General features: G+C 33.9%; 1 protein-coding gene across 1 annotated transcript; it reads right to left on the reverse strand.

Annotated features, from left to right (window-relative positions):
• Positions 1 to 18378: 18378 nt before the first annotated feature.
• Positions 18379 to 20351, reverse strand: LOC126729186 (F-box/FBD/LRR-repeat protein At5g56420-like). Its single transcript, XM_050434874.1, has 2 exons — positions 18936 to 20351; positions 18379 to 18821 (listed from the first exon to the last, which is right to left on the reverse strand). The coding sequence occupies exon 1, from the start codon at positions 20342 to 20344 to the stop codon at positions 19172 to 19174; it is 1173 nt and encodes a 390-aa protein (XP_050290831.1). The 5' UTR covers positions 20345 to 20351; the 3' UTR covers positions 18379 to 18821; positions 18936 to 19171.
• Positions 20352 to 23493: the final 3142 nt, after the last annotated feature.

Raw genomic sequence — 23493 nt, forward strand, 5'->3', positions numbered from 1 at the left:
TATTTTTATTTTTTTTATTTCTTTTATTACTTTGATTGTTAAATGTTATCATATTGCATTATAAAGAATTAAAGATAGTATATAAGAATATACTATTATTATATTACATTTAATGATTTGGATAAGTTAGTGTTTATTGTTATATATTTTATTTTTACTTTTTTTTCATATAATTTTATTCAACATTTAAATTCAGCCACATCCCCCATATATATCATTAAATTATTTATATTTCCTCTCCTTTTTAATTTTAAAAAATTTAAAATATAATATTTTGCCTAAATTAAATAAATAAAATTGTCCTTATTAAGTGAAGTAATGCTAGGGAAACACTCATTCTCACACCCAATGCATCAAAGCAAAAATGAAATACAAAACAAATCAAGCACTAAATTAAAAAAAAAAAAAACTAATAATGCATATTTAATATCATAGAATCATCATCAAATTTTGGTAACGATAGGTTGCTAAGAGAGAGAGAGAGAGAGAGAGAGAGAGAGAGAGATAAAGAAAAAAAATACAAAGTAATAAAGAGTAGATAAAGAAAAAAAAAGCAAGTGTCAATTAGTAACCGTTGATTGGAAAACAAAGAGATTGTAAGGATAAGTAAAAAATAAAATAGAGATTATTGTGTGGAGAACTTTAAAAACTTTACAGTGTAGTAAAATAAACCGTTAAATTCACTTAAAAAATTAAATCAATAATTAAAAACAATCACGGTACTAAATTTAAATTTAAAACTAATCAAACTCTAACTATGGAAACCATATTAATCATAACAAAAAAAAAAAAAAAAAAGATGTTCTCTGGTAGTAGTAGAAATTATATAAGAAATAAAGTTAGATAATTTTAAAATTTCTTTTTTGACCTTTCATTTAACCTTATTTATAATATATATATATATATATATATATATATTTATATATAATTTTCATATGCTATTACTTTTGAAAATTTAATGAACAATGCTACCTCTCATTTAATGTCTTTGTTATGCAAATCATCAGTTAGTAAATATACGATAATGGTAAGAAGCATTTCAAATGAGATCACTAAAAAAATATATATAAAATTAATTAGCCACTAAAATTATAGAGCATTGGTCTATAATTTTACACATCCAAAAAAAAAAGAAAAAGAAAAAGAAAAAGGAATATATAGAGTTTTCTTAAAGGTATGTGTAAAGATTTACATTATATATATGTGTGTGTGCATGTGTGTGTGTGTAAAGGTAAAAATGGAATATTTAAAGTTTATCTTCAGTTACCTTGACTCCTTCTTCCTTTTTCCTTGGCCCATTATCTTGAGTTCGTATGGATCAATTAACTATCCTCGGGCATTCTCTCGTCCTCAGGCATGGCCAATACCCCAATAAGGTGCTTGGTGCATGTGTCCACACAATACGAATTATATCTTTCATATATAATACAATGAAAAACACATTAAGTATTCAACGAAAAAATCATGACACTTAATTTCACAAGCTCCAATTTTTATTTCATTGGCATAAATAAATTATAAATTTTGAAACTCTAACATCATAATCATGCATCATTGATTTTTGATTTTTTTTTTTTCACTTGCACGTTGGAATCTAAAAAAATATGTACACTCTTATTCCATTTTATTTTGGTTTTGGTTTTTGGTTTCTTAGTAGTTTTTTATTACGCACTAGATTTCAAAAAATATTTTGTTGCTCAAGTTTTGGTTATGGCTATAAAAGTCTCTATATATTTTTTTATAAAAAAAAATATGCACAAATGGAATGACTAACAAAAATTATTTAATTTATTACATAAAGTTATGTTTAACAACATGTTTATGTTTAAGTATAGAAAAATGTATAAAGAGAATAAGTTGCTCTAAAGGTACACTTAGTTAAGACTCTCCCTTGAAAATACATGCCTTGCACAAATTAATTAAAGTTTTGCAAATAAATCATTGTAAATTAATATTTTTATATTTCTTTAATAATATAATTTTATAGCTTCATGTTAATTTTGTTCACAAAAATTCAAACAAACCTAAATTATCCAAATGATCATTTTCATGAGAGTAAATTTGATAAAAACTTCTATTTGCACCTTTGAATAGAACACTGTCATGTTAGGTTTTTCAAATTTAATGCGCGCACTATCTTATGCATTCCACTATTCTTTTTCTTTTTTTTCTATAGCTTCATTGCTGATTGCTTTCACTTATACATTGTAATTGCATTTATTCATCAATATAATATATCTTAAAATGTTAACACGAAGTTCAGCAATAGTTGGCCTCTATAGTGTAAAGGATACATTTATGAATAAAAGATATTACTTAATGAAACTATTTTTATCAACCAACAATAGAATTATGAGTCAAATTGCCTTGGAAAAAAAACGTTTTAATACTGTTTGTTATTTTGTTTTATTCATTATGTCATTCATATTATGTTTTATTTGGGTGGTAACATGCTTCAAAGAAAGTTGTCAAAAAAGATCCTACAAGAAGTTCATACGGCAGATGATGCCTAAGATATGAGTTGTAAATTTGTAATTTAACAATATAATCTCTATATATTAAGAGGATTCATAAAATTAGTTATTATTATTTTTATTTCAAAAATACCCTTAATTTAATTAACTTATCCTTATTCTTAAAACAAAAAAATGAGGTTAAAATCGTAAATTGATAAATAAATAAATAAATAAAAACCTACCCATGTTTAAAGTTAGTTATTGTTTTTTTTATTTAAAAAATGCTCCTAATTTAATTAACTTATCTTTATTCCTAAAACATAAAAATGAGGTTAAAATTGTAAATTGATTAAAAAAAAAAACCTACCCATGTTCTATAAAACTTCCCACTACCCCATTTACACAACCAAAACTACCCCATGTTCCTATAAAAAAAATCATAATTATATGATTCAAATTATACATTTTTTAAGAAAATGTTGAAAATTATACAAAATATTTGTTTATACCTTTTTAAACCAAACATTTTATATATATGTCATGGTTTATATATATGATTTAGAATTTAATTGGACTTAGGATCTTTAGTTTTTGCACCTATTAATTCACTTGTCACAAAAAAGAAAAAAAAAAAAAGAAAAAAAAGTGAACACGTGGCATAAAATTTGACATTAATTTAAATCTGTAATTCACCTAGCAAAAAAATTAAAAAATTTACATAGGATCTCCAATTGGAATTCAATTGAAATTCTAATTTGATTTTATTTTTAATGTTTAATTAGGTAGGTTTTACTAAAATAAATGGCAGGGAATTTACCTTTGACAAAGTTTGGGTTGCACTTATGGTGCAAGTGTGCCAGGTGTTGGTAGGTTACAAGCTAGTATATCTTAAAATGTTAACATGAAGATCAGCAATAGTTGGCCTCTATAGTGTAAAGGACACATTTATGAATAAAAAATATTACTTAATGAAACTATTTTTATCAACCAACAATTGAATTACGATTCAAGCTGCCTTGGAAAAAATGTTTTAATACAGTTTTTTATTTTATTTTATTCATTCTGTCATTCATATTATGTTCTATTTGAGTGATAACATGCTTCAAAGAAAGTCGTCAAAAAGATCCTACAAGAAGTTTATGCGGTAGATGATGCCTAAGATATGAGTTGTAAATTTGTAATACACATGGTAATTATTCCACTTAAATCCAAAAAAATATGAATATTTATATTAAAAAAACATAACAGTTAATTGCACATAAACCAATTGGTACTTAAGCAAATAAAATATGAATTTTGAAACACTAACATCATAATAATGTTGCTTTGATTTTTTTTTTTATTTGGTTTTACTTAAATGTTGGAATCATAAAAAATATGTATCCTCTTATCCTCTTCTATTTTGTTTTTTCTTTTCTAAGAACTTTTACATTGAATGAATGTAAAAAATTATATTCATAATAAAGTTTATGTTTAACAATATGTTTAGGTTTAGGTTTAAGAAAATATATGCTAAGGGTAAGTTGCTATAAAGGTACACTTATTTAAGAGTCTTCCCTTACAAGTTACAATATAAGGATTATGACTCTAGATACTCTTTACTTGAAATGACATGTCTTCTACAAATTCAATAAAAATTTGTATATAATTAATTACAAGTTGATCTATTTATAGTTTTTTAATAATATAATTTTATAGTTTAGTGTTACATGTAAAAGTTTAATTAATTTTGTTCACATAAAAATCAAGCAAACTTAAATTTATCTAAATTTTTGTATAAAATTTATGAGTTGAGGAGAATTACACCACTTAATAACAAAAACTACAGTGTTGTCACATTAGGTATAATTTTCCCCCTTTTTTCTAAAATATTGTTAATGTTGAACATTTCATATGTTAACTTTTTTTTTTTTTTTTTAAATTTTAAGAAAGCATATATTAACTTATTTACATTACAATTAGTCTATATTAGCATTCAAACTTGCTATATTTATAAATATATAACGTTTCTCTATGCTTAGGATATAGAATTCTCTCTCTAATTTCTCTTGCACAGTAGAATTGGTTGTCCCTTCTACAAAGGTGCTTTAGTATCCTTGGAGTAACACTGTTATTCCTAGGCTTGTTGGGTTTTCCTTTTAGGGGATTTGGGAAATAGTTTGAGGGAGTGAGAGTATGGATGATTTGGTTCAATCATTGAGCTGGCTTACACTCTCTGACAAAGATGGACCGGGTTGTTGTCTGCTTAATGATGATAGAATCGTAGATTTCTCCACTGCTGCGAAGTTTTTAACTAAGCGAGCTATCAATATTGATGTCATAGCTAGAACTTTTAACTTGTTATGGAGTGCTAGGAATGGTTTTAAGATTCAGAATTTTGGTGATCATAAAATTTTGTTCACTTTTAATAATAGGGAGGATGTTGATAGGATTTTGGAAGGCAAGCCATGGAGTTTTGACAAACACCTAGTGGTCATGCATCGCTAGAAAACGAGTCTCCACTACAAGATATTAAATTTGACAGAACTATTCTCTGGGTAGAGATGCATGCAATCCCAATCAAATACATGACTATTGAAGCGGCAAAGAAAATTTGTAATGTCATGGGGGAGGTTTTCACGCTAGCTGGCCCAAAACTCTTTGATGGTGGTCACTTTATACATGTTCAGGTATCCATTGATCTGTCCTTGCCCCTGTGCTGTGGTAGATTAATCTCGCTAGATGATGGGAAACAAGTGTGGGTTTCTTTCAAGTACGAGCAGTTGCCGAATATTTGTTATTGGTGTGGTTGACTTACACACGATGATAGAGACAGCGAGCTTTGGATTGAAAGTGAAGGAACACTTACACCTGAACAACATGAGTCTAGACCTAACTTGCGAGCACCTCCATTCGTTGCTTCAACAAAGAATGTGATCACAGTCCCTGATTTCTATGCAGCAAAGAAGAAGATGAATGCTGAAAATATGGTTAGACCGAAATTCAAGCCAGCACTCAGGCTCAGGGAGAGAAAACGTGCCGGAGCAAAGCACAAAAAGAGACGGCTAGCAGTGAAGCCGAGAATAACTCTCCATCAATGCGTAATGCTTTTGGTGGAGTAAATTGGGCTAGAACGGTAATCCAAAATCAAACAGATATGGTGATAATTGAGGAGTTAAAGTCTCCTAATGAGTTTGAAACAACATTGAAGGATATTGATGAAGAGATAGGCTTAGCTGAGAAGTTTGGTTCGGCCAAGAAGTCTGTCAAGAACCCTGATGCACGTGACAACTTAAGTGAAAATACACAACTTAATATGTCACGTGCACCTCAAGCGGCTAAGGTTTATGATCCAGAAGAAAACAAACGTGTTCTCTCAACCTGGACACGAAGAAACATAACACAGACCAGTGAAAATACAATAGAGACTTTACAAACTCTAGGGAAGAAAAGATTAGCAATTAGAGATGAGGTTCACACAGAGTTGCTAGCCAAATGTTTTCAGGTTTCTCACAGTGAAGGGAAAACATCTTTTATATTGGTGGAGGTAGACAGTTAGCCCCACCAACAACAATGAGTTGTTTAGCATGGAACTATCGTGAGCTTGTGAACCTACATACAAGAAGAGAGCTTGTTGAAATTGTACAGGCAAAAGATCCCTCTATGGTGTTTTTAGTCGAGACACTTATAGATGATGCAAGGCTAGAGTTTATTCAAAGGAGTATTGATTTTGATCACAGATGGGTTGTGCCAAGGGTGGGGATTATATTAGTTCTCTATTGGAGAGCATTAATAAATTTAACAGTGTAAGGTTCAGACAAACATTATATTGATGCTGTGACTGATAAGAATATGGAAAATGAGTGGAGATTAACTGGTTTTTATAGTGAACCTGATACTGCAAGAAGACACAAAGCTTGGGATAATTTAAGTGCTCTAAACTCGTGACTTAAGAGGCCGTGGATGTGTTACGGTGATTTTAAAGAAATTATTAGATGGATGAGAAAGTCGGAGGAGCAAGGCAACCTTACAACCAAATGCAGCAATTCAGGGAGGTGATTGATGAGCGTGGTTTCATGGATTTAGGGTACGAGGGCTCAAAATATACTTGGAGTAGGCACTTTGAAATGGCAATTCAATATGGGAGAGACTTGATAGGTGCTTGGTTACAAACAGTTGGTTCATTAAATTTCTAGGATCATGGGTGCATCATTTGACATGCAATTCATCTGACCATGTTTCTATCTACAATTCACACTTGGGTTTGGATCCACCTATTTAGAAAAAGGTTTTGTTTCGAACAAATGTGGCTTTCAAATTTTGGTTATGAGGAAGTGGTCCATTCGGCCTAGAATAGTATTGATGGAGTCGGGGTTGATGGAGAAATATTGGCTAAGGTTGATAAGTGGGGGAAAGATTTGAGTTGGTGGGATAAAAATGTCTTTGGCAATGTCCAAATGGAATTAATTCGTTTGAAGAAATTACTAGCTAAAGAAGAAAGGGCGGCCATGCTTAGTGGGAATAATTTTCGGGTTAAACAAGTAAAGAAGGATAACGAGGTCTTGCAAGATAGAGAATCAACAATGTGGGCTCAACGGTCAAGGATACTATGAGCAAAGCAGGGAGATAGAAATACCAAATATTTCCATTGTTGTGCCATAAAGAGTTTTAGAATAAATTCAATGGAGGGAATCAGAGATGAGAGTGAAATATGGAGAGCTAAACAAGAGGAGATAGCTGTGGTTATGGTGAACTACTACAAGACACTCTTTTCCTCTATTGAGAAAAGTGTCCCTCAAAGTGTGCTAGCTTGTGCGCCCACAGTTATCAGTGAGGAGATGAATGAAAGCCTTTGCCATGAGTTTGATGCAAGGGAAGTGGTTACAGCTCTACAACAAATGGTACCTCTCAAAGCTCCAGGCCTAGATGGTATGCCTCTGCCTTTTTATCAACATTATTGGAGCATAGTAAATCACGATGTCACAACAACCATATTGTCATGGTTAAACTCAGGTACTATTCCTACAACCTTGAACCATACATACATCACACTTATTCCGAAAACAAATTGTCATTTATATGCACACCAATTTCGACCCATCAATCTTTGTAATGTGCTTTACAAAATATATTCTAAAGTCCTTGCCAATCGACTGGAAAAATTACTCCCATCCATTATCACAGAACATTAATCAACCTTTACCAAGGGTAGATTAATATTGGACAACATTTTGGTGGCTTTTGAAACCCTACATAGCATACAAAATTATAAATTGGGCACTTATGGATATATGACATTAAAATTAGATATGAGTAAGGTATATGATTGGGTTGAGTGGTATTTTTTAGAAGAGCTTACAAGGAAAATGGGTTTCAATGAAAGGTGGATAAATCTTGTAATGGGGTGTGTGAAAATAGTTTCTTATTCTGTTTTAGGAAATGGAGAGCCATGTGGTATGATTTATTCTACTAGGGGGATTAGACAAGGAGACCCACTTTCCCCATTCCTTTTCCTACTTTGTACTAAAGGATTGAATGGATTGATCAAGAATGCAGAATTACAAGGAGATATTCATGGCTTCTCCCTTTGTAGGAGAGGTCCAAAACTAACACATCTGCCTTTTGTAGATGATAGTCATGGAAGAATGTGAAAAGGTGCTGGAAGTTCTAAATATCTATGAGGAGGCTTCGGGACAAAAAGTAAACAAGAGCAAAACATCTTTATTCTTTAGCAAATCTATCCCTGCCGAAGTGAAGCATTGAATTAAGTTGGCTTTAGGAGTTCCAGAAATTATGCAATATGAAAGATATCTTGGGCTTCCTTCTTTCGTTGGCAAAGGGAAAAAAGAAATCTTCAACTACATAAAGAAGAGGGTGTGGCAAAAACTTCAAGGATGGGAAGGTAAATTACTTTCTCAAGCAGGAAAGGGAGGTGCTCTTAAAGTCAGTCATACAAGCCATCCCTACATGCACAATGGGATGTTTCAAATTACTACTGGGTTTGTGTAATGAAATTGAAGCTCTAATCAAGAATTATTGGTGGGGACAAAGAGGAGACCGCAAAAAAATTCATTGGGTTAAATGGGAGGAGATGACAAAATCAAAAACAATTAGAGGTATGGGTTTTAAAGAACTTGCCATATTCAAAGACTCACTTTTAGGAAAGCAAGCCTAGCGATTTTTGCACAATAAAACATTATTCTTCTATAAGGTGTTCAAAGCACGTTTTTTCCTAAACACAACAATCATGGAGGCTGCTAATACAAGGATGGGATCTTATGCTGGAAGAGTATCCTTAAAGGGAGAGATATCATTCAAAGGGGGGGGGGGGGCAATATGGAGGATAGGAAGTGGAGAAAATCTTAATATTTGGCAGCAACGTTGGTTGCAAAAGAAGCATCCACCACAGCAAACAATCTACCCCATGGAGAGCTTCGAAAACCACACAATAGACTCCCTGTTTGATCCAATCATGAGACAATGGCATGAGGAATCGGTGTAGTGGGACTTTTTGGTTAAAGTGGGCTTAGCTGCCTCCTGCGGTACTGGGCCCAAGTATTCTGAGTAAGGGAGTTGAAACTGGTCCAACTGCAACTCAATTTGGTCTGGCTTGTGCACAAACTATGCCTTGTCTGCCAGGAGCACACTTACGACAAGTAGAACTGTTTCAGATGGGTTACGACAGGCAGATATGATAATAACAAGATAAAATAAAGTACTTTGAGATCTTTATTAAGGTAAACAGATAATCCCTACTTAAGAAAAAATAATCACAGTTTAATAACAATTATTTTATAAGAAAAGTTAGGGAAACAAGTGGGTAGTATATGAGTTGATTGAGAGAGGAAAATAAATCAGATTAAATATAATCTGCAGGACCAAAACCATAGAGGGAAGAATGCCATTTCTCAAAGTGAATAATCTCTCAAGGAGATCCTGCCGTAGAAATTAATCACTTTGAGAGAAGCGGACCTGAATGGTTGGTACACAAGAACACCCTTTGTTTCCAGTAGAGAGCAAGATTTTGAAAGGGAGAGAGGGAAATCAACCTATTGGTGCATGCCTGCCGTTCTAACTCTCTATCCTTTTCTTTTCTTCTCTTCTAATATTCCATTTTCTTATCTTTTTTCTTTCTACTTCTTTTTCTTAATCCTTGTTTTCTATTTCCTCGTTTACAAATTTCTAATACCGTGGTTCTTGTTGTCTCTCCTTCCTGTACACGACAAGGGCCTCTTTATAGTGCCTGCCGTGACCAGATTTTACTATTTTAGCCCTTAACCACCTTTATCTGGTTTGGGTGTACCTACCGACCACCACTGGTTCGTCTGTGTGCCACTCCCCATCACCAGAAAAAAGAAAACTATTTTGTTTGTTTACTTGCCGTGACACCCTTTCTTGCTATGGTGTGGGTGCCTTCTCTCTCCCTATCCCTCATGGCGTGCACCTAGTGGTTCCAGCTCAGCTTTGCTCTTTTGGGGGGTATGTCATCCCAGTAGGACACTTCCCCCAAAAGAGCCTTAGTAGGAACCTCAAAATAGGGTTTTCCCCTCTCCCCACCACCAAACCATGCCTTCTTACCTCTGACCCATGACCTCACCGTGTCCTGTATTGGCTGGGTATAGGCTGTGAGGTCTGGGCCGTGCGCGTGCCTCTCTTCTATGTATGTCCAAAACCTGTCTGCTGCTCATACGTTTGTCGTGGTTGGCCTGCACAGTCTACCATCCATTTTTGACTATTTTCTGATTTTCCCTTTCTTTTATAGCTTGCCCTATTCAGGGGCTGGGCCTTGCTTGGCGGTGGGCTTTGCTTTTCTTCAGCCCACCCTTTTTCCTACTACCCTCTCCTGTCATACCACTCTATCATTCATACTGCGAAATTGTTTTGCCTCAATCTGGATGGGCCTTTTTGGGCCTGCCATTTATTCTTCTCCCAATGGCCCAGTACGGCCATTGGTTCTTTTATTATATCACTAGTGAGCTCCTGTGTCCCATTTGTTTTCCTTTGGGCATCCCGAGCCCATTTGCTTCCCTTGGGCTTTCTCGGCCCTTTTCTTAACTTTGCATTACCATGGGCTTTTATTGAATTCTTTGGGCTTCCTCGGCCCAATTACATTATCCCTCATCCTTAGGGTTCATGGGCATGCCATCAACCCCTTACTTTCTTTGCTTTTGTTACTTTGGGCCTGCCGTGGCCCATTCTCACTTTTCCACATCATATACTGCCCATGGTTTACTTTTTCTCTCTTTCCAGGCTCCTTTAAGCCCATTTACCTCCTCAACGCCCATTTGTTTATCTCATGGGCCTGTGATCCATTATTTCTGCCGCTTGGGCTTAAAGGGTTTTCTATCCATTTGTCAACTCTTTTCTGTCCATGTTGCTAGGCTTCTCCCTTACACTTGGGCTTCCGAAATGGCCATCAACAATCTGTAAACATGCATTTACGAAAAACATACATATGACCATACACATTGAACTAATAAACATGCATTTATAGAAAAACATACATATGGCCATACACATTGAACTAAGAAACATGCATTTACGAAAAACATACATATGAAAATGTGTGGGAGGGCGGTTCGAAGTGGATAACCAATTCCTGAACATTTAGTGAATGTTGAAGCAGCCTTTCAATGCCAGGTACGTCCTACAATCATTTCTGTGTAGCACCATTAAACTCTTGCAAACTAATGAAGGAAAAGCCAGCCCTTTCATTGCCAGTATTGTTAGAACCGAGGTAAAAAGAAGCAAAATACAATTAAGTTGAAGTGAATTTATACCAGTTTATTTTATTATTGATCAATTAATATAAATTGGGTAATATAAAATATTCAAAGCAAAATCACATTGTACACTTAATTGCTTTAGATTACTTTTCACTAAATACAATGGACAGTTAACATCTAATAAAATGTGTGCCCAAACACGTCTTCAGTGGCATGTGGCAGTGGCAATGCTACCTTAGGGTGTTCCCAGGAACACCCTGACTTGAAAAAAAAAATTATATATAATAATTAAATTTTTTTTATTTGTTTACCCTTAAATTTTTTTTTTTTTTTTTGAGGAACACCCTCAAGAAAAATTAGGAACACTCTCAAATTTAAAAAAAAAATATATATATATATATATATATATATATATATTTGTTCTACTTTCAAGCAAAAAATAAATTTTAAAAAAAGGCCCAAAAAATTTTTGAACTAAAATCTAAAAAAAAAAAAAAAATGGTAACAGAGCAAGCCCACAAAAAAGCCCAACATCAATCCTAAACATAAAGCAAACCCAATCTAAAAAAAAAAAAAAAAAAAAAACCCATCAAATGGTAAACAGGTAAAGCAAACCCACGGATTCTAAAAAAAACAAAAAAACAAAACCTAATATACGCTGCAAATTACTAAATCAGAAAACTCAAATCACTAAATCAGATATCACTAAAGCAAACCTAAAGACAAAAACGTCAACAGAGCAACGCTGCAACACAAGCCAACAGACAGATCAAGCATCGTCGCATCGGAGATTGGTTAGCCAACACAACTCGAGCTCCAGTCTAGTGCACATCGCATCGGGATTCGGGCATCGGAGATCGTCAATCAGTCACGTCACTCGTCGCTCGGCTTGGTCACGTCACTCGCTCCATCGCTTGTCGCTCAGCTTGCTCTAGTGCTCCCTCAACCTCAACCTCAAGGTATTTCATAACTTCTCTCTCTTTTTCTCTCTGACTCTCTCTCTCTCTCTCTCTCTCTCTCTCTCTCTCTCTCTTTATCTGAAAAATGAAAATGAAAGTGAAATTTGAAATTAGACTAAAATGAAATGAATGACTCTCTCTCTCTCTCTCTCTCTCTCTCTCTCTCTCTCTCTCTCTTATTCTTTTAAGACTTTAACAGTTTAAATTTAATAATTTATCTGATTCTTTTGAACAACTGTGATTGGCTCAACTTAACTTTAACTTTATTAATATTTTGGCCCTGTTCTTGACTTTTTCTTTTTGACTTTATCCGTTGGTGTTGGTGAGACTTGGTGAGATACAATTAATTGTCTTATTGTAATTTGTGATTGTGAAATTTTTTGATTGGCAGCTGGCTCTTGTGATTGAGGGACTTGTCTCATTGTCTGTTGAGTGGGGTGGGGGGTGGATGGGCACATGGCACATGGGACCGGGTGAGAAATTTGAATTGAGGGAAGTAAATGCACATGGAATGTGTGCTAGTGCAACTAATAAACAATAATTTAATTAACCAATATATTATAAAAGATAAACAAATTAAATTATGTTAGGCTAAATAACAATTAATAATTTTATAATTAATGAAACAACAATATAACAAATTATAGTTTATAAAAGACAAACAAATTAATGAAACAACTAAATAACAATAATTAATAATTTTATTAATATTTCAAATGAACTTATAGTTTATTCTTTATTCTTTTGCTAGAATTATGGACAAATATTTATTAAAAAAACCACCTACCCAAGATTCATCTCCTATGCAAGATTCATCTTCATCTTCTTGATGATGGCTTTGGATCTTTCAACTAAAAAAAAAAAAAAAAAATAGGAACACCCTCGGAAAAATTCCTGGAGTCGCCACTGGCATGTGGTTATGACATATTCCCCCATCTGTTGTGTACAAAGAGAACTTGAAAAGTGTAATAGCCATACTCGAAGATTTTGGGATTTAAGCAGTACTCTGTTTGTCTAACTTGTCGCATGACTAAATCAAGTGACAAATTAATTGATATTGCAAGCCCATTAACTAATTAAGAAGTGCAGCCTATTCTAGTCCATTGATTTGAGTAGATAACTAGTTAAACATTATTGATATCATGCTTATATATTTTTTAAATCTTTAAAAAGCCTTGTAAGATTATTATTAGGTAGAAAATGTAAATTGTCCATATTTTAAAAAATATATATTTTCATTAATTCTAAACTCTTTGGTTTTTGAATGGTACTTTACTTTCAAAAAATTAAGTATTGGGTAAAAAAAAAATTCACTTTTTTTTTCTTTTGTAAATTTTATATTATTAAGTGGATCATTATAAATATTTAAGATAGTAATTAGTATTTAGATTGTGGATTATGGAGTGATTTATTTTTATCTTTTTTTCTTTTCTTTTTGTATGGTGCTTTACTTTCAAGAAATCAAGTACTAGATATTTTTTTTTCACTTTTTTTTTTTCTTTTGTAAATTTTATATTATTAAGTGGATTATAAATATTTAAGATAGTAATTAGTATTTATAGTGTGGACTATATAGTTATTTATCTTTATATTTCTTTTTGTTTTTGTGTGGTACGTTACTTTTAAGAAATCAAGTACTTGGTAAATTTTTTTTTTTTTTTTTTTTTTTGTAAATTTTTTTCATTTATACATTTCTAGCAACAATATTTTTCAAATTCTCAACCACTATATTTTTTAAATCTCCCAAGGTTATCATTTTTGGTAACATTTTAATTTGAAAATTATCAAATCTACATAATTTAGAATGAAATTATTCATTACTTTTTCCCTACAAAATTCATTAATTTTTTTGCTTAGTTTTATTTTTTAGGTTATGATTATTATTGTAGTGGGCCTTTTTGGTTGTATCAGGCTAGGCTACCTCTTGCAGTATTAGGCCCAAATATTCTAAGTAAGGGAGTTGAGACCGGTCCAACTGCAACTCAATTTGGTCCGGCTTGTGCGCAAACTATGTCTCATCTGCCAGGAGCACGCTTACGGCGGGCAGAATGTGGTGCTTATCCTCTGTTTCTGCAGCAAAAGGAACTTTTCTCCAGTTTCTGCCGCAAAAGGAACTTTTCTCCAGTTTCTGCTGTAGGACTGACTTTTTTGCTATGTAGCAAAACTTTCTGCTGTGCAATAAAGCTTCCTGCTGTGCAGTAAAGCTTTCTACTGTGCCTTGAAGTTGTCTGCTGTGCATTAAAGCTTTCTACCATAAAGCCTTTTGCTGTGCAATAAAGCTGTTTGCTATGCATTAAAGCTATCTGCTATCATTTAAAGCTATCTGTTGTGCTTTAAAGCCTTCTGCCGTGCAGTAAAACCTTTTGCAATGTGAATGACTACTCTTCGTTTTTACTGCAGAAATACTTTTCTACTTCCTGCACATAAACAAATCTAAAACCCAAAGAAAATACCCATCAAACAAATATTAGTTTAAATGGGTTAGCATATTCTCAAATATATGCATACATATATGAGTATATATACTTATACGTATTCACATATACATATATAAAATATATTTTGCAGAACATGAGAAACAAGATATATGTATATATATACTTATGGCAGGATAATGATTAGTTTGTGTCAAAAGTAAAACACGTAATAACAAATAAAGAAGAAAGCTTCCGCAGAAAAGGTTTAGCTAGTATAATAAACACAGTAAATATAATGAAAAGGTGCTACAACAGAATAACTAGTACAAAAAGTAAAGATACCACAACAGGACAACTGATGCAGCAAACGTGATAAAAAAGTGTTTCAGCAGAATGATTAAATATAGCAAATATAATTTATAATGAGAGAAATCAAATATATTTGCAATCAAAATAGAGTATTGAATCTTCCCATAGGATAAGTAAACCAAGAAAGAGCCCAAACCCCAACTTGAACAACCTTGTCATAGGATTTTGCCATCAAAGTTGTGCATTTTGGAGAATAAGCCTAAATGGCTACTAGCTATTACTTTTGAGGACATCAAAGAGTGGGTTTGCTAAGAGGGAGGGAAAAGATGATCTATTGATGCACGCCCCTATTCCTGCCATATTTTCTCTCTTTGTTTTACCACTTTCTTTCTTTCTCTCCGTTCTTCTTTTACTTTTGATTTCTTACTACTCTCCTGCCGTGGGTTGTTCCCCCTTTTTGGTCTTTCCTTTTCTTGGGTCCTTCTCTCTAAGTGCTTACTACTCTCTTACCATGAGTTTCCCCCCTTAAGTGCTTCCCCCCCGTTCGGTCTCTCTCTTTCTGTGTTTTTCTATCTTCCCTGTTTTTCCTCCTCCCCTTTCTGTCATGGTTACCTCTTCCTTTTATAGTAAACTAATTCAATGGGATTTCTCCCTTTTACCCCTAGGACTTTCACCAACTGTTTTTGGTTTGTTGTGGGCATCCCTTCAAGATTACCCACCCACCCATTAGTTGCCCTTGCCATTCCTCAGTATATGTTTGCTGCACCACTACTCATTTCACGACAAAATTCCATTTTGTTTATTCCTGCTGTATACCTCTACCTTTAGGTGACTAACCAATAAGAATTGGGCTACCTCACTACCTAGCTCTATGGCATGCATCAGATAGTCTCAACCATTTATTACTTCTTTTGGGTAAGATACCATCCCAGCAAGATATATTCCCAAAAGAAGTCACGGTAGGAAACCAAATATAGACCCTCTTTTCCCCCCACCACCAAACCACGCCCTCTGAATCCCCTTGACCATGGGCCCACCTCCCTTGTATTGACTGGGTACAGGTCGGTGGTGCTCTGACCCTTATGTGCTTGCTCCACTATCTTCTGTGTTTACCTCCCACGCCGTTTCTGCCGTAGAAGATTAGCTTTGTTTCGGTCTGCTGCGTGTCTCTGTCTTATTTCTTCACACGTTTCCTGCTGTGTTTGTCTTTTCCTTTAGTTTGGCTATTCTTTCCTTCATGCGTTTCCTGCTGCTGACACTTCCTGCTGTTCCTTGTTTCTTTTCACCGTGCTTTTTCATATTAGTTTTCACGCCTATCTTTTATACAAAAGGATTTGGGCCTTTGTGGGTCAAATAATGTTGATTGGATCAAAAGGGTCTTGGGTCCAAGTTATCTTCATCTGCAGAAGCCATTCTGCCACTGTATTCTGCAGCAAAGCTGAATTTTGCAGCAGATTTGTATTCTGCTGCAGATCGCTTTCCCTTGCATTTCTTTCTTTGGACCTCTCTTGCCCTTTGTCTTCTTGGTGGGCCTTTGGGACTTGCTTTTTATTAGGCTTTCCTCCATATAAGCTTTTGGGTACGGATTCAAAAAATGAGCATCAACAATTATTCATTAACTTATCATTATCCCTTTCTAATTTTTCTTTTAAAAAACCTATTAAATTTTAATTTAAGAGATCATTATTACTATTTATTAGAAAATATCTCAGATCATAATCTAGTATTCTTCAACTAGCCTCTGAGCACGCGCTCATGCACTTGCTCAGAGGCTTTTTTATTTTTTGGGTAAAAGTTAATAATTTGAATCTATTATAAGCATGTGCTCAGAGACTCTTTTATTTTTTGGGTAAAGGTTAATAATTTGAATCCATTATAATTTGAGGTTACTACATTTTATAATCATAAAATATCTAGAGGTGTGATGAGTGTTATGCATTTGTTGATGAAATATTTTTATCATCACACTCCTATGTATTTTATGATTAGAAAATGTAGTAATCTCAAATTATAATGGATTCAAATTATTAATCTTTACTCAAAAAATATAAAAGCATCTGAGCACTTTTACTAGAAAAACATCTGTGCACTTTTACCCAAAAAATAGAAGAGCCTCTTAGCACGTGCTCAGAGGCTAGTATTATATTTATTGTTTTGTGTTTGATTGACTCAAAAAAATGATCTTATGAACCGCAAGAAAATCATCAATATGACAGAAGTGATGGTAGCAATGGAAATGGAAAAGGTGGTGTGGTAGATATGGGAGAGACAACAATAGTGTGGTGGTAAAGCAGTGTTGGACAAAGAGTGGTGATGGTGGCAGTGGAAATATTGGAGTGAGCGAGTGATGATGGTAGTGACAACATTGCAGATACGTGGTGATGATGGTCGTAGAGAAACGAACGCGATAGTGTAGACAATGGTGACAATAATGATGAACTGTGGTATTGGCAACATTAAGGAATGGAGGAGGTGGGGGTAGCAGGGAATTGCAGGTAACATTTTCCACTATTTTAAAGCGGAAAACAGTTTTCACCTTTTTTGACTTGCTTTAAATTTTATGAACAATAATCATGTTTCAAGATTAAATATAATCATGATCTATAAAAATCTCTAGCACAGTTTTGAATGAAAATAAATAATAATAATTAAAAAAAAAAAAAAGAAAGAAAGAAAAAGAAAAGAGGAACACGGCAAAACTTACGCCACTATAGGGTACATATAGTGGCGTTTTTGACAAACGCCACTAAAAAAAACGCCACTATAGTTTGAATTTTGGGCCAGAACTCGAGTTTGGCAAACTCGAGTTCCAAAATCAGTCCAACTACCTAAATAGTTTGACGCGCATACTGTTCACAAAATTTTTTCTGAAAACAGTCTAAATACCAAATTTTGCCAAAGGAACACTCTTTGAATCTGACTCTATTTCAATTTTTGCTTAACTTCAACCAACATTCTAGTGTTAGTATCACTTTACTTATATTCTGTTATGTGCCACATAATGCAGAAATTTTAGTTTGATGTGGTATTGATATATGGACAGCAAAAGGGGATAGAGTTAATGCGGTACTTCTATGTTTCAGTCTCACAAAAAGCCCTTTCAAGCCTCCACAAAACAAGCCTGTCGGAAGAGACTAGCAAGTAGACTACTATGCATCCACCAAAGATATCCCCTAGACCAAAACACAGCACCAACAAAACTATCATAACCAAGTCATTTCTCTTTATAACACAAGTTAAGCTGCATGGACCACCTTTGTGATGGCTCCATGACAGCGATTTGATCTCCAGTGGCTTCACCAGCCAGAAGAAAAGGCTGAATGAAATTTTTTAAACAGATATTCAATTAAAAAAGTTAACATGAATTTCATATGCTGATTTTGTTTTGTATTTTAGAAATGACATGGACTTCGAAAAAAGCCAGACAGATGACAACCATACCAAAAACATAACATCAAGCAGACATGCACTAATGGTTGGAGGATCTTAAAATTAATTTTCAATCCAGCAAAGAAGAGAATTCCATAACAGTAATTTACAGACCTAGCATGTGAAAAGGTAGATGCCTAACATGTCATTCAATTTTGTTATACCATGAAATAGCCAGCCATGTTCTTATTTGAAAAGTTGGAACCATCAGAAGGGTTAACAGAACTCAATGATTTTCTTCTTCTTCGGTGGACAAGATATAGCTATAAGACAACTTGAGGACCCTCTAGGAAAAGATAGTACTTGTTCCTGAACCTCCTGTTGCTTCTTTAAGCCATCTGCGTCTTCAAATTCCCAGGGATTAAAGGAAATAACCATCTTCTCTAAGATTGTTGCACTTTTAAGCAAAATCTTAACTGCAAGTAGCTCAATTTCTGATCCATTAAACATAGAGATTTCAATGGTCTTGAGGTGTGTCAAGAGACATCCAGGCACAGGATCCAAAGTCCAATCATATGTTCCAGAATAGCAGAGCATGCATGACAACTACATGGATAACAAAGAAGACAAATTTAAGTTGTAATAGCAATTGTTTATGCTAGTCAGAAACACACACAAAAAGAAAAAGAAAAAAGAGAGATTAAGTTCTAGAAGAGTTACCCCTTCAAACTTAAGGGAAGAAAGACAAGGTGACTTCCGGAGTATCGTCAGTAGTGCTTCACGTTGTTCTTTGTAGATCAAGACCACCCAATCAATATGTATATGAGTCAAACTATAAAACATAGGCAGATGGTCTAATAATTCGTCTGCATCAGCAAGAGACTAACACAAATATCATAATTCAAAAGAAATTCAGATGAACCTCTTAGGAAAATAATTGGATAAAATGAACAAAATCAAAGGAAAAATATTTCATCCGATTCAGGAAATAAACATACCTCACCTGCATTGTCATCTAGTTCTAGGCTCTTGGCATTAGAGAGCCCCCAAAGGAGCTTCAATTCACGATAACCAATTTTTCTGTCTCCATTATATGCCTGAAGATGTGCTTCAACGATTGAGGATGAGTCTTGAATGTGACAACCATGAACAAAATCACCCATGTAAGAAAAGTACTTCAGACTAGTCCCAAAAACCGCAAACTGACAACCATCTGAATCACATTGATCATCGGCATCATCACTTTGTTCATCTGAACTATATACGTCATCTATGTCATCATTAAGGTAAACCGGACTATTCTGATCATCTATGTTATCACTCTCATTATCTGAATCATTATTCTGGTCAACTGAATTATTCTCACCATCCTCGTCTTCCATATCAGTACAATATGAAGGATCTTTTTCTTGTATGTACAATTTCTGAATCTTGGGACTGGAAATACAAACAGCCTTGACATTCTCCCAACTACAAAAAATTAAATACAACTCCTCCAAGATGGAGCAAACTTTAAAGAGCTTTTGTGCTGAATGATCATCCGGAAATACAATGCGGATAAGAGTCAAGATCTTGAGATTTGAGAATGATACAAAAGAAGGAAGCTCAAGAAGATTGAGCATGTTGAGATGTAACTCTTGTAATGATTCACAACTAAAAAGGCAACTAGGCAACATGAATGGTTCTCCAATTTTATAAAGGCGAATATTTAATACTTGAACCTTATGCTTCACTGCAGCAGATATCCACGTAGTAATGCGAGACGAATCAGATAGGACATTGCATGTGAGTGAGAAGTTTGTTATGGTTGAGGGTTCACGAAGCAAAAGAACTCTTTCCACAAAATCCATAAAGAGCTTCCTTTTATGTGGTGGCTCCTCAGCATCAGTAAAATGATATGCCCCATCATGAAAATCAAGAACTGGGACTGACAACCATAAGTATTTCCACCTATTTGATATTATACTAGTTTTAGCAGCATCTTTTGTTGGAAGGAAGGACAGGATGTGTTGAACAATTGCATCTGCCAGATTGCCTATTCTATTTTCACCTTCACCCACATCATGTTCTTTGCTAAACTTTTGGTTCTTGGTGTTACATATTGAAGAACTTACATCCATTCTCTCCATAGTCTTTTAGTTTCCCTAAGACACAATATACATTATCAAAGTGCTAAAACCAAAAAACTAATGGGAAGGAACACATGCATCCATTTGTACATGACGCCAAAAGAAAAATAAAATACAAAGTAATAAGAATTCAACGAGGAAAATTTATTCAAATTATTACAATTATGAGATACTCCTTGCTCTGTATCTCATCTCATCACATTGACTCATGTCATGTTCTTCACTTGATAATTTTCCAATTGTCCCGAAAGCTTAGGCTGTTAGAAATTTGTGAATTTAATCGTTTAATCAAATGTTTAACACTCCCCCTTCATGTGTTAGCCTATACTTCCTCTTAATAAGGCCCAACACGTGGGACTTCCAACTTCTTATATGGGAGGTAAAGCAGAGGCAAATTTTGAAACTCAAGAGCACTTTCTCTAAAACCATGATAAATTACATATTGTCCCAAAAGGTTCGAACGTTGAGAAAGGGTGAATTTAATCATTATTATAAAATCGTTGACCTTTTGTTTTTGTTTCTAAAATTTGATCTTGGACACTTTATACATTTTTCTGATTCACTATGACATATCAAAATGCCAAAATAAGAAAAACAATAGGCAGGGACCCATGCATCCATTTATAAATAACATACCAAAAAAAAAACAAACAAACAAACAAAAGAATTACAAAGCAAGTCAGCAAGAAGAGGATATAAAGAGCACAAACACATTGCATTTTTCACAAATATGAGGTCCTCTTGCCCTATATCCCATCTTATCTGCCCCTTTTTTGACTAAAATTACATACCCACTTGACAGTTTTTGTTGTTCTCCAAAACAACAAATACAATTGACTATTTAGAAGCAGCCTTGGCTACACTGAACTATAACAGGACAAAAAATTAAGAACCCAGAAACCAAATTGAGTAATCAAGCTAAAAGAACGTAACTTTTTATATTTCAGAGAGAGAGAAAGAGAGAGAATACCTCCGTGCATGAAGGTGGTGCTATTGAAGTCGCTGAGACCGAGAGAGAGTGAAAAGAGACTTTTATTAATTTCTTCTAATTCAGTTTTGATAGTGTGTATTCTCGGAGATTCTGGCATTTTACCCTTAATTTTTTAAAAAAATTGGCAATATGCCCCTGTTTGCAAACTATATAGGAGCGTGCCCCTGTTTTGATACTCGATTATCCTAAAATCGAGTTCAATTAAATACTCGATTTGTAGAAAATCGAGTTATGCCCGATCAAACTTAAAAAAATAAAAAATAAATTTCCATGGAACTCGGGTTTCAGGAAATCGAGTTCCATGCAAAAAAAAATTTTTACAAGTGCAATTGCCCCATATTCAGGGAGACCTATAGTGGCGTTTCTAAGCCCTATAGTGACGTTTTAGATCCCTATAGCGGCGTTTTCATGCAAATTTTTTAAAGGGTAATTGGCCCATATTCAGGGTGCCCTATAGTGGCGTTTTTAATCCCTATAGTGACGTTTTAAGACACTATAGCAGCGTTTTCCTGCAAAAATTTTTTAGCATGTGTAATAATGCTTTGTTCTAGGTGTCCTATAGTGGCGTTTCTAGGCCCTATAGCGACGTTTTAGAGCCCTATAGCTGCGTTTTCCTGCAAAATTTTTTTAGTCCCATACCATCTTGAAGGGGCCCTATAGTGGCGTTTTTAAGCCCTATAGTGGCGTTTTTAATCCCTATAGCAGCGTTTTGGAACTCGACTTCCCTGAAATCGAGTTCCATGCTTTTTTTTTTTTTTTTTTTTTTAATTTATTCGGTATAACTCGATTTTCTACGAATCGAGTATTTCATTGAAACTCGATTTTAAGGTAATCAAGTATCGAAACAGGGACATATCCTTATATTGTTTCGAAATAGGGGCATATTGCTTAATTTTTTAAAAATTAAGGACAAAAGGCTAGAATCTCTGTGTATTCTCTATTTATACATATAGGATTGGTTTCTCGCACAGAATTTTTTTAATGTTGTTTTTGTTTTGCGCCTCCATTTAAGGAAGGCAGTTGGAGGCTTGGAGCCAATAATTTCATGTTGCCGCGAAAGACTTTAAAATTTAAATACTTTCTTTTTCCCCTTTCTGTAGGTATCCGTATATGCAATATGGTGAATGGACCAATGGAGCATTAATTAAAATAAATAAATAGACACACACATATATATATATATATATATATATATATATAGGGAATATTAGAAATTTGAATAAAAAAGGAGATTAAGTACAAAGTAGGGGAAGCAATGGTGTTTTTTTTTTTTTTTTTGATAAATTAGGGGAATAAATGGTTTTGGTAGGGGAAAAAATGGAAAATTTTTTGTAGAAATTTTTAAGAGTTTGTTTAGAATGTGTTTATTTGCTTCAGTTTATTTGAGTTTTTAGCCTTTTTTTAGTATTATTCACAAGTTCCATTATACTTTTTAGTACTATTCATAGGTCTTATTGTACTATTCAACTAACTTTTAACTTTTTTTTTTTTCTCTACACTTTTAGCAAAAAATTTTCAGTTTCAACTAAATAAGTTGTTCCTAAACTATTACTAAATCATATAGTTTAGAGTGAGTTTTGTTGTTTAACTAGAATCTTTGGTATTTCCAATGAAAATATACAGGATTCAAATCTATATTCTCAACTAACAAATTATCACAAAAAGAAAACCATAGCTTGAAAAATTAAATATAATCATGATCTATGAAAGTGAAACTTTTTTTTGGCTGACTCTCCCTCTCTGACTCTAACGGTTGCTTTTCTATTTGGTAATTCGAAAGTAGTTTCTTAATCTTCTGCCAACATTCTAGTGTTACCAACCATCACTTTATTTATATCAAGAGTCCTGTTATGTGCCACAGAATGCAAAAATCTTGGTTTGACCTAGCATTGATATATGGACAGCAAAAGGGCATCGAGTTGATGCAGTACTTCTAGGTCAGAGTCTCACAAAAAGCCCTTACAGGCTTCCACAAAACTATCATAACCAAGTCAATTCTCTTTCTAACGCAAGTTAAGCTGCATGCAATAATTGTAAATGTCCTTTTCGCCTATAGGCTCCTCTACCCTTGTGATGGCACCAGAACCAGGATTTGATCTCCAGTGGCTTCACTAGCCAAAGGAACATTTTGAATAGAATTATTTAAACAGGTATTCAA

The sequence above is a fragment of the Quercus robur genome, chromosome 5 (assembly GCF_932294415.1).
Source record: "Quercus robur chromosome 5, dhQueRobu3.1, whole genome shotgun sequence".
In the NCBI taxonomy this organism is placed as follows: domain Eukaryota; kingdom Viridiplantae; phylum Streptophyta; class Magnoliopsida; order Fagales; family Fagaceae; genus Quercus; species Quercus robur.